At 37.3% G+C, this 12529-nt stretch overlaps 1 protein-coding gene across 1 annotated transcript; it reads right to left on the reverse strand.

The window, feature by feature from the left end:
• Nucleotides 1-805: 805 nt before the first annotated feature.
• On the reverse strand, nucleotides 806-11069 carry LOC126977301 (phospholipid scramblase 2-like). Its single transcript, XM_050826074.1, has 7 exons — nucleotides 10952-11069; nucleotides 8825-8881; nucleotides 8154-8294; nucleotides 4486-4703; nucleotides 3361-3528; nucleotides 2538-2687; nucleotides 806-996 (listed from the first exon to the last, which is right to left on the reverse strand). The coding sequence occupies exons 1-7, from the start codon at nucleotides 11001-11003 to the stop codon at nucleotides 940-942; spliced, it is 843 nt and encodes a 280-aa protein (XP_050682031.1). The 5' UTR covers nucleotides 11004-11069; the 3' UTR covers nucleotides 806-939.
• Nucleotides 11070-12529: the final 1460 nt, after the last annotated feature.

Genomic DNA, 12529 nt, shown 5'->3' on the forward strand with positions numbered 1-12529 from the left:
GGGTCATTCTGTGATGCTTTTCGATTCAGAGTGCTAAGTGTGAGATTTTTTATCTATTCGATCTAATGACATTCTATACATATGGACATATCATACGCAGTCTGATAGCGGAATGGCAAAAGGGTGCTTAAAGACAATATAAGCACACTTTTCTCCTTAGTCGTGTGTCAACTGTGTGTAAAACACCAAGTCTATGTTGGTTTTAAAAAAGTGCCCAAATAATACGTTAACGACACAAAAAAAAGATGGTGTGACTTATCACCGGTAAGTTTATTTTATTGTTATTATATTATCAGTTGGCAAAAAGCGTAAATAATTTAGTAGAAAGAAAATTTTTTCATTAAATATGGAATAATTTTTGACAAGTATTCACATCCCTTTCTCTCCCGCTTGTAGTATTTAGAATTATTATTAATTTTAGAATACTTAACAAAGATAATTTTTTAATTCAACAATGCAAATTAAGTGCAAGTTTAAAAAAAAACGAAAAAAAACACGCTTTTATTAATAAAACAAATTAAAAATTCTATAAAAAGTTTGTTTTTATATTTTTTTTAACTACTACTTATCTAATGTTAGCGAAATCATATCTGAAGACTTCACCTGACTGTCTGATTTTAGTATTTGATAATAATTTCTAGGATGAAATTAAATTGTTAAATTTTAGATTTCAAATCAGTAATAAGCCGACCGTGCCATACTGCTTAGAATCGTATCAACCAAACTAAAATTGTATACTGCCAGTTTATTTTGTCGTCTATTGAGAAAGCAATATTTAAATTCAGTAGGAAAACAAAAACCAAGCTGCTAAGATTTGTTTTATATTCTTAACCTTATTAAGCGTAAATACTCCATAAGAAACAAGTTACATATACAAATACGTTATAAAAATTAACATTTTAGAAGACTATGACAAGCTGCACCGAACATCCAATAGCATTAGCAGAAATTGCATCGCCAACAGCTATTCTTCGCTCTCTCGAAATAGGCGTACTCCTGAAAAAAATAAATCATTGAAACATGATTCATATACCTAAAGATGTGCTCGATTAAGTACATTCTGGAATTTGAGGCGGAGGACCTATCAGCTAAAAAGGACTGATAGGACTGTGTTCGTCTTTACTGAATAGAAAGTCATTATGGCAATCGAATTAGAAGCACAGTCTTTAATTTATTTACTGAAATGAAAATTTCATTTGGCGCGCTGACTACGTAATTTTGTGACTTATTTTGAATTACATACATATCTGAAGTGTGGACGATCCGAGCGGCAGAGAGGAAAAATATTGACGCGTTTGACATGTGCTGTCAGAGAAGGATGCTTCACATACTGTGGACGGCTAACAGAACAAACAAGTCCATCCTGGAGCAACTTCGTAATGGTACTAGATTGTCTACAATTGGCTATCAAAAGATGTTGGGGTATCTTGGCCAATTGCTCGATACCTTCCCAGTAATTTAGACAAATGATAGTCATAGGCAAGGTGGAGGGCAAAAGACCACGCGGACGGACCACCTAGCCGCTGTGGTTGGATCAGATCAAGACACTCACTGGCCTACCACTTACTCACTTGCCACTGGCAATAAGGAAAACCGAAGACCGAAAGGAGTGGAAGGCTTTAGTGACAGATAGAACTTCAGAAATGAAGAATGCGACCAAGAAGAAGAAAGAATAGGCATACTTATATACATAGCTGACTACTTTATTTTGTGAGTATTAGATACAGCCACAGACATACAATATTCAAGTGTTTAGACGAACGAAGCATACAATATAAAGAATATTTCTGACGGAGATACAGCAAGATAGAAAAAGAAAGGAATCTATTGTTACTTTAACCGATTTTGATAGACAAGTCGTAAACAATGAGCGACGTTTGGAATTAGCTCTTCAGTATTTACTATCTACACAAATAAAATTTGAAAACAAAATGTTACGAACGATGCGGGACTCGAACCCACGACCTCTCGCGTTCCGTGCGAGTGTTCTTCCAACTGAGCAAGCAGTTCGAGTGGTTTATCTTTGATAAATCTTGTATGTCTTGTTCAAAAAATCGTATCAATCGTTCAAATTCATGAAAGCTATATACTAAGTAGTATTTATTTCCTGTATAGGTTTGTCTATGTCGTGGTCGTCCGACCCGTACATTATTATTTACAAGTAATATAGTGTTGCCAACGAAATAATATTGATTTAAAATTACGGATGCATACCTATTTATAATATAGAAAAAACTGAGCTATTTTCATAAGATGTCCTTATGCTAGGTAGGTACAGTTCCAGGTAACGAAGTAAACCCTAATGTCGTCAGAAGAGTTAAGAGTCACGCGATAAAAAGAGAGGCAACTTCTAGGTGAATAAAAATGTAGGTTAGTAGCGCTGTGCGATCTGAATTACACCTTATTGTATGACCGCAAGAGTCCCTATTTCTTCAATTGATTTGCGGATTGAAACTTCTGTATTTGTACTATTATATATTCTTCGGCACAACTAAGAAGACAGCGACAGTAAAACAGTTGATTAGTGTTATACTAACCATTAGAAATGAGGCGGCTAGGAGCAGAGCCTTATGCTTCGGTTGTACGGCGGCGTCTGGAAACCGGACGTTGGTTACGAAGCTAACGAGCTCACGATCCCAACTGTGGGATATCTTGCCCACTTGCCGCAGAGAATCTCCAGTTAAAATCTAAAATTAAATACATCATAACACAGTCTAATTATTTTAATTTAATTTCATCCAGGTATAGAAATTATTATCAAATACGAAAATCAGTTATTATTATATTAATCATTATTTTGCGATATTTTTTTATGTAACAATAAAACCTTTATAAAGCTACATCGAGGTCTGCTTAATAAAATAACTAAATGAAGGTACTTCAAAATTTGTGATTCAGGTAAATACCTGACAAGCAAATAATTTAATTACAGGCGGATTTCTTCTTAGCAAACCTTCCCGGAAGATATTCAAACCAGATTGAATTTGAATTTCCTAACACAAGGTTACTGTACCTCTTTTTTATGACAATAAAGGACTAGACGAGCAGGAAGTTCATCTGGTGGTAATTAATACGCCCTGCCCATTACAATGCAGTGCCACTCAGGATCCTTGAAAAATCCAAAAAATGAGCGGCACTACAATTGCACTCGTCTCCTTGAGACACAAGATGTTAAGTCTTATTTGCCCAGTAATTTCACTAGCTACGGCACCCTTCTCACCGAAACACAATAATGCTTACACATTATTGTTTCACGGCAGAAATAGGAGCCGTTGTGTTGCCCATAATCTAGCCGGCATCCTGTGCAAAGTAGCCTCCCACTGGTAAAGTTAGTTTTGCATTTGTTACAATTTGACTTACTTTAAATTCGGAGAGTATCAGGTTGCTTCTATATAAGCTAGCGGGACCTTCGATGACGTAGATGACCACATCGTTGACATCCCTCACCAGGTAGAAGGGCACCAACCAGGTCCACTGCTGCTGCACGCGTCCGATGTAGTCGCCAGGCGGAGTTATTACTTTCATCTCCTGGATAAGATACGAGTCCTTATAAATTATATAATAAACTAGCCGGCCCTACAGACGTGGTTCTGTACGTAATGATAAACAAAATATTGTTTTTTATGAATTTGTTAATAATTTTTCACAAGATCAAGAATTTTTTTCTTAACTTACGCTCCTTGTTGATATAATGAAATTTGTTTTTTTTTAAACTGATAATTCTCACTTTTGGGATTAATTACACAAATTAAATTCGAAAACAAGATTTATAAATGATGCGGGACTCGAACAGTTGGCTCAGTGGAAGAACACTGGCACGGAACGCGAGAGGTGGCGGGCTCGATTTTGTCTTCAAATTTATTAAATTGTGGTGTGGTAAATTTTATTAATTATTTTCAAGTCGTTGTTTTATAGAACATTGTGAAGTGCCGCTCGTTCAACGTCGGTCGCTTCTTTTCAGATTCAATACATTAATCTTAACACTGCTTGTGCCCTGCGGTTTTACCCGTGTATAATATTTCTTTTATCATAAAATACCCATTTGTGGCTTTTGTGAAAGGAATAGGCATATGATTAAATTAAATTAAACATGATTGAATTGTATTAGACTATATTAATTTTATAATTTTTATTTCTATAATTTAATTATTTTCTTTTTTTAATTGTAATCTCTTGTAATTTAATTAAAATCAAAGTATAATGTAATTTAAGTTAAGATTGTTTGTAGATTTATGGGTAAAATGCCTGAAATAAATGATTTTTTATTATTATTATATTTATATTAACCATTGGAATAGAAACCCAAGAAGAATGTATGGAATTAAGATCCACCAGTTTTCGTGGGCTAAGAAGGTTATCAAATAATGACAGCAGCATCAGGATCACCAAAAAAAAATTGTAAAGAAATACTTTAATTGATTTTGTATTGTTTTATTTGGAATATTTTTGCAGGGTCGAAGGTAAGGAAGTCCACGATTGTGTTACCTGCAATCTACATGGGAAGCAGCATGATGCTCCAGCCAGCCTCCTCTGCAGCACCATGGCTTCCTGTCTCGTGTTATCGTGAAGGTGCATGGTGAATGCTCTGCCAGAGCCGCACAAGCATCGCTGTGTCTTCGTTGAGGTCTCGCTGGCAATGTACAACGCTTCACCCTTCGGTATCCTCACTATATACCGGTTTTCTGAATCAACCTTTGAGGTTACTGAAATCAATTATTTTTTATATTATACAGTGACCAGTAGCTAAAACGTAAGATAAAAACGACCTATGCCCGGTTCCTATTAAAAAGAAACGCAAATTTTTGTTACGCCAAGTAATCTTTACTATTTGAAAACTGTTTTTTTACAAAAAATCAAGTGGTCCCATAAAATCTGTGAAAGTAGCTTTTATTATGGAACAGGGGAACAAACGAGCATACGGGTCACATGTCTATGATGTTTTCCTTTACTTTCACTAGATGGCGTTCTTTCCACGCTCTTTCGAGTTTCGACAAACCGTAGTTAACTTTTACGTGACCAAATAGGTAAAAACTATGACATTTGGCACTCTGATGCTATTTATTTATGTCTATTACCAATGACGTTCTATTTTATGTACAGAACATCATTGTCTATAACAATAACTTCGCTTTTGAATAGGGTACATTCACAAATTTTGGTTAGGTATTTGAGGCAAGCTGAAAACTTGGTCTATACCTCTCCTGATATACCCCAACTCGGAACTGCAGACCTGGCTGGTGAGTAGTGAGGCTAAATAAACCCCTAAATTTTTAAAAACATTTTTTTTTTCAAAAAATATATTTGAGGCAACATGCAATTTATATATGTTGTAGTTTTATGTTTTCAAAATAAAAAATATTAAGCCAGTCAATTTAGTCGGGGTTTTTACATTGCCAGGCGCGTGCAAAATATTTTGCAAAAAATATGTAAAAAATGTATTTGAGGCAACTTGATATTTTTATAGGCCATTATTTATGACAAAATAATAATATTCCCAAAAAGACCAGCCAGGTGATCTAAAAAGTTATGTATAGGTGCGAGTGAGTAGCGCTATAGAGAACGTCGCATCTCTCTTAGCCCATCAGGCGAGCCAATACAACCCACCTCAAGTATAGAGGTGAAAGGAATTATTAGGGAGCTTCACTCCAAAAAGGCCCCGGGGCCCGACTCTATAAATAACAGGGTTCTTAAAATCCTGCCTCCCACACTCATTAATTTATTAGTAACCGTTTTTAATATACTGCTATTACATTGCGCGTTCCCCGAACAATGGAAGGAATCTATTGTTATCGCTATTCCCAAGCCTGGTAAACGTAAAACTTGTCCCAGTATTTATAGACCCATTAGTTTAATTAACTCTTTAGGTAAACTATACGAACGTCTGATTCTCGAGCGCCTCAAATATTATATCGCGGAGCAGAACATGATACCCGACCATCAGTTTGGTTTCAGGACTGCTCATTCGTGTCCCCAACAAGCCCACCGACTCACTGAGTATATTCTCAAACGAATCCAATACCGTACAGTTACAGCGGCCGTATTTCTCGATGTAGCGAAAGCTTTCGACAAGGTATGGCATAACGGCTTAATCTTAAAGCTGTATGAATTGGGTATGCCAGACAGGCTCGTGCGCATCATACGAGCCTACCTTACTGATCGAAGCTTCCGCTATCGAGTAGAAGGCACGTTATCCACGCCCCGACCCATCAGGTCGGGAGTGCCTCAGGGCTCAGTTCTGTCCCCGACCCTCTTCTCACTCTTCACGAGTGACCTCCCGAAGCCTCAGAAAGTGCAAATCGCACAATACGCGGACGACACGGCTCTTTATTATGGCGCCACTCGGGGGCGCCTCGCGACTCATATAAGAGTGCTTCAGGCCGCCGTTAATGAACTAGGAGACTGGTTCAGAAAATGGCGGATTGAAGTCAATCCCTCAAAGAGCGCAGCGGTATTCTTTGGTAATACTAATAAAATAAAATCTTTGGCCCCTATACCTATTGTTTAGTTATATGGGACCCCTATTCCGTGGGCCCAACATTATAAATATTTAGGTGTTACGTTCAACAGTAACATGAACTTCGCAAAACATATCAGCACGGTTTGCAATAGAGCCCGGTTTGTCCTTAGCCGCCTGTATCCACTTGTGTGCAAGCGAAGCAAACTACCGCTCAGACACAAAGTGACATTGTACAAGACCATCGTACGTCCCATTATGTCGTACGCAAGCATCGTGTTTGCCCACGCGCCGCCGAGCCACTTGCGGCGTTTGCAAGTGGTTCAGAATAGATTCACGCGCACGGCCACCGGAGCACCGTGGTTCGTTCGTAACGTAGATCTCCATCGCGATCTTGAGCTGCCGACCATCGCTCAACATTTCAAGGAGATATCGCGACGCTACTTTGATAAGGTGGCCGAGCACCCTAATATCTTGGTGAGGGAGGCATGTGCTTACACTCCTCTAGACCACAGTCTGAACAAACAGAGGCGACCTTGACACGTACTAGTCGACCCGGACGACTATATTACGATCGCGAACGCGACACCAGCACCATCACCAACACCGACACCAAACCAACCACACCGCCCTCGAAGACGTAGGCGCGGCCGTGTGCATCAAACCGCTGCCACTCGTCACTTTGACGATTTCCAGCGGCCACAACCTAATATAATACGATTCACACACTTTGATAGAAGCCCGACGAGATAGTCCTCGTCCTGTAATCGTTTAACACCACTCACACTCACATCACAAATCACACACCTACAATAACACTTCACACAAATAGTAACACACTTATATACACTCACACATACTTACATACATATATCACCGCACTCGTCGGCGAGTGCGAAGTCTCGTCAAACCTAGAGTCCACTGGACTTACAGATATATTAGATCGTTAGTGATCTTCTCTCCATCCAGCCTAGTGAGCAGGCGGTCCGAGGTTCGAGTCTCCGTCCGAGACGCCCCGCGCCTGTGAGCTACATTTTCGGCCTCCAAGGCGGGGGCCTTACGGCTTCGCTGTAAAAGCCTTCAGGGCTATCAGCACAGAGGAGGTTTTTAGTCGGTAGGGGGTGTTTACACCCGAGCCCGACATATGGGCCCCGTTTCGGGGTCTTCAATACGTAAATGTATTTTACTCCTCTCGAAAAAAAAAAATTATCGGCAGCTGTCTGCGTGTTTGCTTGCCTTACTTACTTTTGGCTCTAATAAGGTCACGTGTAAATTTTTTGTAAAAATAATATTATTTTGTAAATTTAGGGGTTTAATTAGCGCCGCTACTCACCAGCTAGGTCTGCAGTTCCGAATTGGGGTATATCAGGAGAGGTATAGACCAAGTTTTCAGCTTGCCTCAAATACCTACCCAAAAATTGGTACCAGCTCTCGGACCATATATATCGTTGCCCGTTATAGTTCTTAAGAAAGAAAGTCTCCTTGAGTAGGTGAAATTAATATGCAATACAGTCGCATGCAGTGCGTGACGAATGTTAATGGTATGCTGTCTGGGCGTAATCTGGACATCTCGCCCTCACAACCTTCCTTATGCTCCACGTCGTAGTCTACCTCGCCTTCTCCCCTTGGGAGCTCCTTTGTTGTTAACTGCATGAGCAAAGAATAAGACTTACATGTACATCTTGTTAAAAATGCTTACATTCATTAAGTTCCACCGTCTGCTGTATCAGAAGGCTCTCTACACCAATGAGGAAGTCCAAGCCATGTCTGGGTATGAACTGACCCTGGTTGTTAGATCTCCAGTCTACTGTTGACACGGGAAGTTGAGCCCTTATGTTTCCTGTAATAAATTTCTACTGTGTTATTATAATGGTCGATAATGATACATTTTTCCTTAACATCAAAGTATTCAAATCAATCAACTTTGTCACAAAATATAAAAAATACTACTACTACAATTATTTCTAATTCCTCTAGAATCCACGAGACATAGAGATCTTAATAAGAATCTAATAGAAATGTGATCAGTGCATGGTCTATCTACATGTAAGGCGACATGAATGACTCGGCTATGTCACTTCCAGTATCTTCTTATATATACATCTGTGGTCGCCGAGAATCGGGGTAAATCATAGATTTACAATTCTAGCGTAGAGACAAGTCAGCAGACTTTTTCGTATGCTTCTCAAAAAGGAACTTTATTAAAATTATATTATGGCTTGGATTACAATAATCCTTTGCCATTATTTTTCTATTCAATTTGTCACCCTTATTATTCTGCAACATGAAACAATGGAGTAATTTTTTTTAATTATTACCTAAGCAATTCACCGACTACTTAATTCAACAAAAGATACTGATAAAACTTACCAAGTAATGGAGGTTGCACACTGATTACTAAATCTGGTCGTAAGTTGGATCCATCATCTGTAAATTTTATGTCGGTGAATATAGTTTATGTTATTTCCTGATATTTGACAATACTTTTGTTAGCAAACAAATCATGCATTTAATTAATAACGTAAATTATTCACAAAAAAAATATAAATTTTGCGCTGCCATGGTAACATTAAATCAACATACGAGTAGAACTATTTAAGTGTTATTATAAAATCATAATCTAATACTAAAAGTCACGGACGAGTAAATAAAGAAGGACTCCGCGCCGTGATATTAGCAAGTGAAGCACCGTTATGCTAGTGTGTGTGCGGTTACGGGGAAACCAGTTACACACTTTTTTCTCCCTTAAATAATTATATATGGCCACAAATACTTATTTAGTATCGTTTTTACACTTTTTCACAACTATTATCATATTTTATTGAGACGCAAACTGATCTATCACAGACGCTGACTATTCTCACCGGCTGACATTTCTGACCGCCTATCGGCCTGTAGTAGTGTAAGTGTGTGCGTGGGGCTATGTATTTACACGTTAACCGGCTTGTTTTGGTGCTACACTGCTATGTAAGGTAACACGGAGTCCTTATTTTTTTACTAGTCCGTGCTAAAAGTAAATAATGGAAATTTTGAATTTTTCAATCAAAACTAATTATGTATTTAAAGTTTAGTAACTCTACACTGTCGCCAATGTAGCTGCAAGCTGTACATAGGTACGTAAAAAAATTTATATCGAATATAATGACTTACTTCCAGTAGAAATATTTAACTCATTACTCATACTTATCGTTTTCTTTGGCATTTCGAAAATCTCTTAAAATTCACCCCATGCTTTTTTACTATCATCTTTTCCTTATTTAAACTAAATGAATATTATTTATACTTACTTATTAGTTTGGTTTTTTATTTACGTTTTTTTAAACTAATATTTAGTTTTGCTTTTTTAGTCTTTTAAAAGTTGATAATGTCGTAGCGACAAATAATCGACTTTTTGGTGTGAGCTATATTAAATGGGACGCACCTTGGTCTTTTGCACAAAGGCACAAACTAAATAAAATCGCTAAACCCAAAGATGTAAGAAAGAAAAATGGGACAGACTAAATAAATAAATAATTTAACTATCATCAGTCCTTGTTAAGAACGCAAAGTTCTAAATTAATTCGACATTGTGAATAGGTATGTGATAGGTGAAAATCACTACAATTAATTAAAAAAAAATAATTTAAAAAACAACCGACTTCCAAAACAATAGATGTAATATGCACTAAACGAAGTATAAAAATGATTGCGTATTCTTTGAAAATTTAATTAATTAATCTAATTCTAGTTACGATTATTGTTGGGACCAAATGGTATTTGGTTACAATGGGACCACGGGAAGCACCAGCTTTCAAATAAAAAAAGAATGATCAAAATTGCTTCACCCAATCGAAAGTTCTGAGGTAACAAACATCAAAAAAAAACATACCGACGAATTGAAAAACCCCTTTTTTTGAAGTCGGGTAAAAATAAAGACATACTATTTCGACTATTGAATCGGCATCGGTGTTTGATAAGTGTGTAAAGTGACATATACATAGATGGAGTAAATAACATTTATTCAAACAAAACAAATCCTATAACTATATTTACAATACTATGACTACATAAAATTAAAACTATCATTACGCGGAAGCGTACCAAGAATACTGGCAGCATTTCCGCGCTGGATAGCTAGGTTGATCCGTTGACCGAAATAGCTGCCAGCGCTAGGGTTTCCAGTAGCCTTATTGAGGCACGAGGTAGTAGTTTGAACATTCTCCGCGCGTCTGGGCCCCACGAGTCAAGTGTCTCGACACCAAACGGCACAAAGATGTATGACTCACTGAGACCAATACATTTGCGACGGTTGCTGTCTTCGGCAGTTGAAGCAGCAGCGCCAGCACCAACTGACGTGGCTTGGACATGAGAACGTGACAGAGTGTCGATGCAAGTCGCGTCCCACACTAGCATCCTTCTCCGTGCCACCAACGTCATTCCATCAGGACGCCTGCCATCGCGGCGGGTGCATATATACAATATACCAATGTAATAAAAGTGTGTTAAAATAGAACTTACCGTTAGTTGCTATTGGATTATCGTTTCCTTTTAGTTCTGTGTTATTATCCATTGTATTTAAAATATCTTTCTACAGTCTTTACGTGTTTAATTAAGATGTTATTTGTTATTAGCACTTCACAACACTGCGTTATCGATATGTCGGCCAGCCAGTGCTGCCTTATCAGATAAATCAGATATCTCTATCAATCACATATGCTGCGTTATACACGATGATTGAAATGAACATGAACTCGGTTAATTCTTATGTTATTAGTGTTAAGTGAAACTTTTATTACATCGCCTCTTTTTCGACCATCTATCGCATGTCGCAGTAGAACCCGCCGCGTTGTAGGGATCAATTCATTAATTTCAACTGTTGTGTTCAAAAGGCTGGTTGGCCGAGTGGTGTAAGGCGCCAAACTTTAGCTTTTAGTTTATGCAATACAAAGTTTTCTTTTTAATTATGTTTATATAACTATTTTATGAATGTCGGTAGATATATATATATTTATTACTAGCTGACCCAGCAAACGTTGTATTGCTATATAAAGTAATAAAAAAAAATTTGTAGGTGTAAAAATTAGATGCAACCGATTCTCAGACCTACCAAATTTATCGTACTACAATTATTGTAAGTATAGATCCATTGCCATCTTGCAACCCTATAGCAGATTTGTGGATAGAACAGAATAATATAAAAATCGCGATACAAAAATAGGGGTTGATTAGAGGGTTGAAAAACTTAGGGTTGTATGTATTTTTAATGCTGTATCTTAAAAAAATTAAAACAAAAAAATACGTCAAAAAAAAAATTTGAGTATCATCCTTAACATTTAGGGGGATGAAAAATAGATAGTAGTCGATTCTCAGACCTACTGAATATGCAATTACTTTTTAGTGTTAGTTAATAATAATGAAAACTCCAAAAAAAGCCGTACACAAAAACAATCATATCATCGAGGTAAACAAAAATTTTCTTAAAAAATGTTGAAAAATTAAAACTACGGGGCCAAACTATGTAAATTTTTTAATGGGACTAAAGAGCATCTATTCTGCATCGAACTAAAGAAAAATTACGTAAATCGGATCATAAATCTCAGAGAAATCGGTGTACATACATAAAAAAAATACCGATCGAATTTTTGAAGTCGGTTAAAAATACTGAGGAGTTAATTTGAAATTAGCTCCTTACGTGGCTTGTCAAATAAAATCGGTTACAGTAGCTAAATATTTGATTTGATTTTCTATCTTACTGTATCTCCGTTATTTAGATGGTAATCGTTTGTAAAGTGGATTTGGTACAGTTCAGTGCAACCCTAATTCACTGCGACCAATGTGATCTATTGTGATAGCCATTGTTAACTATAGCTCACTGCTAAGATTGATTCTTTTCATTAATATTATTATATATTATGCAGTGAGCTGACGTATCTCTAGTGGTTGAAGAATTAGACCTCCCAAAGAGATGCTACGTTTACGCATTAAAGGACCACATTCAGAGAGGATATGTAACGGTGTTTCATCTGCACTATTACAGAATCTATACGCACTGCAATCTGTGAGGCCTACGATTGGGAGGTGTTTGTTTAATCTGCA

This window comes from Leptidea sinapis, chromosome 44 (assembly GCF_905404315.1).
Source record: "Leptidea sinapis chromosome 44, ilLepSina1.1, whole genome shotgun sequence".
Lineage (NCBI taxonomy): Eukaryota > Metazoa > Arthropoda > Insecta > Lepidoptera > Pieridae > Leptidea > Leptidea sinapis.

What these genes read in the sequence shown, in the direction of transcription:
- LOC126977301 (XM_050826074.1), bottom strand. Translation starts at nt 11,003, where the DNA reads ATGGATAATAACACAGAACTAAAAGGAAACGATAATCCAATAGCAACT. An exon ending in TAATCCAATAGCAACTAACG is followed by an intron (nt 8,882 to 10,951) that starts GTAAGTTCTATT and finishes TAAAATTTACAG; the next exon opens with ATGATGGATCCAACTTACGA. An exon ending in TAGCCGCCTCATTTCTAATG is followed by an intron (nt 997 to 2,537) that starts GTTAGTATAACA and finishes TATTTTTTTCAG; the next exon opens with GAGTACGCCTATTTCGAGAG.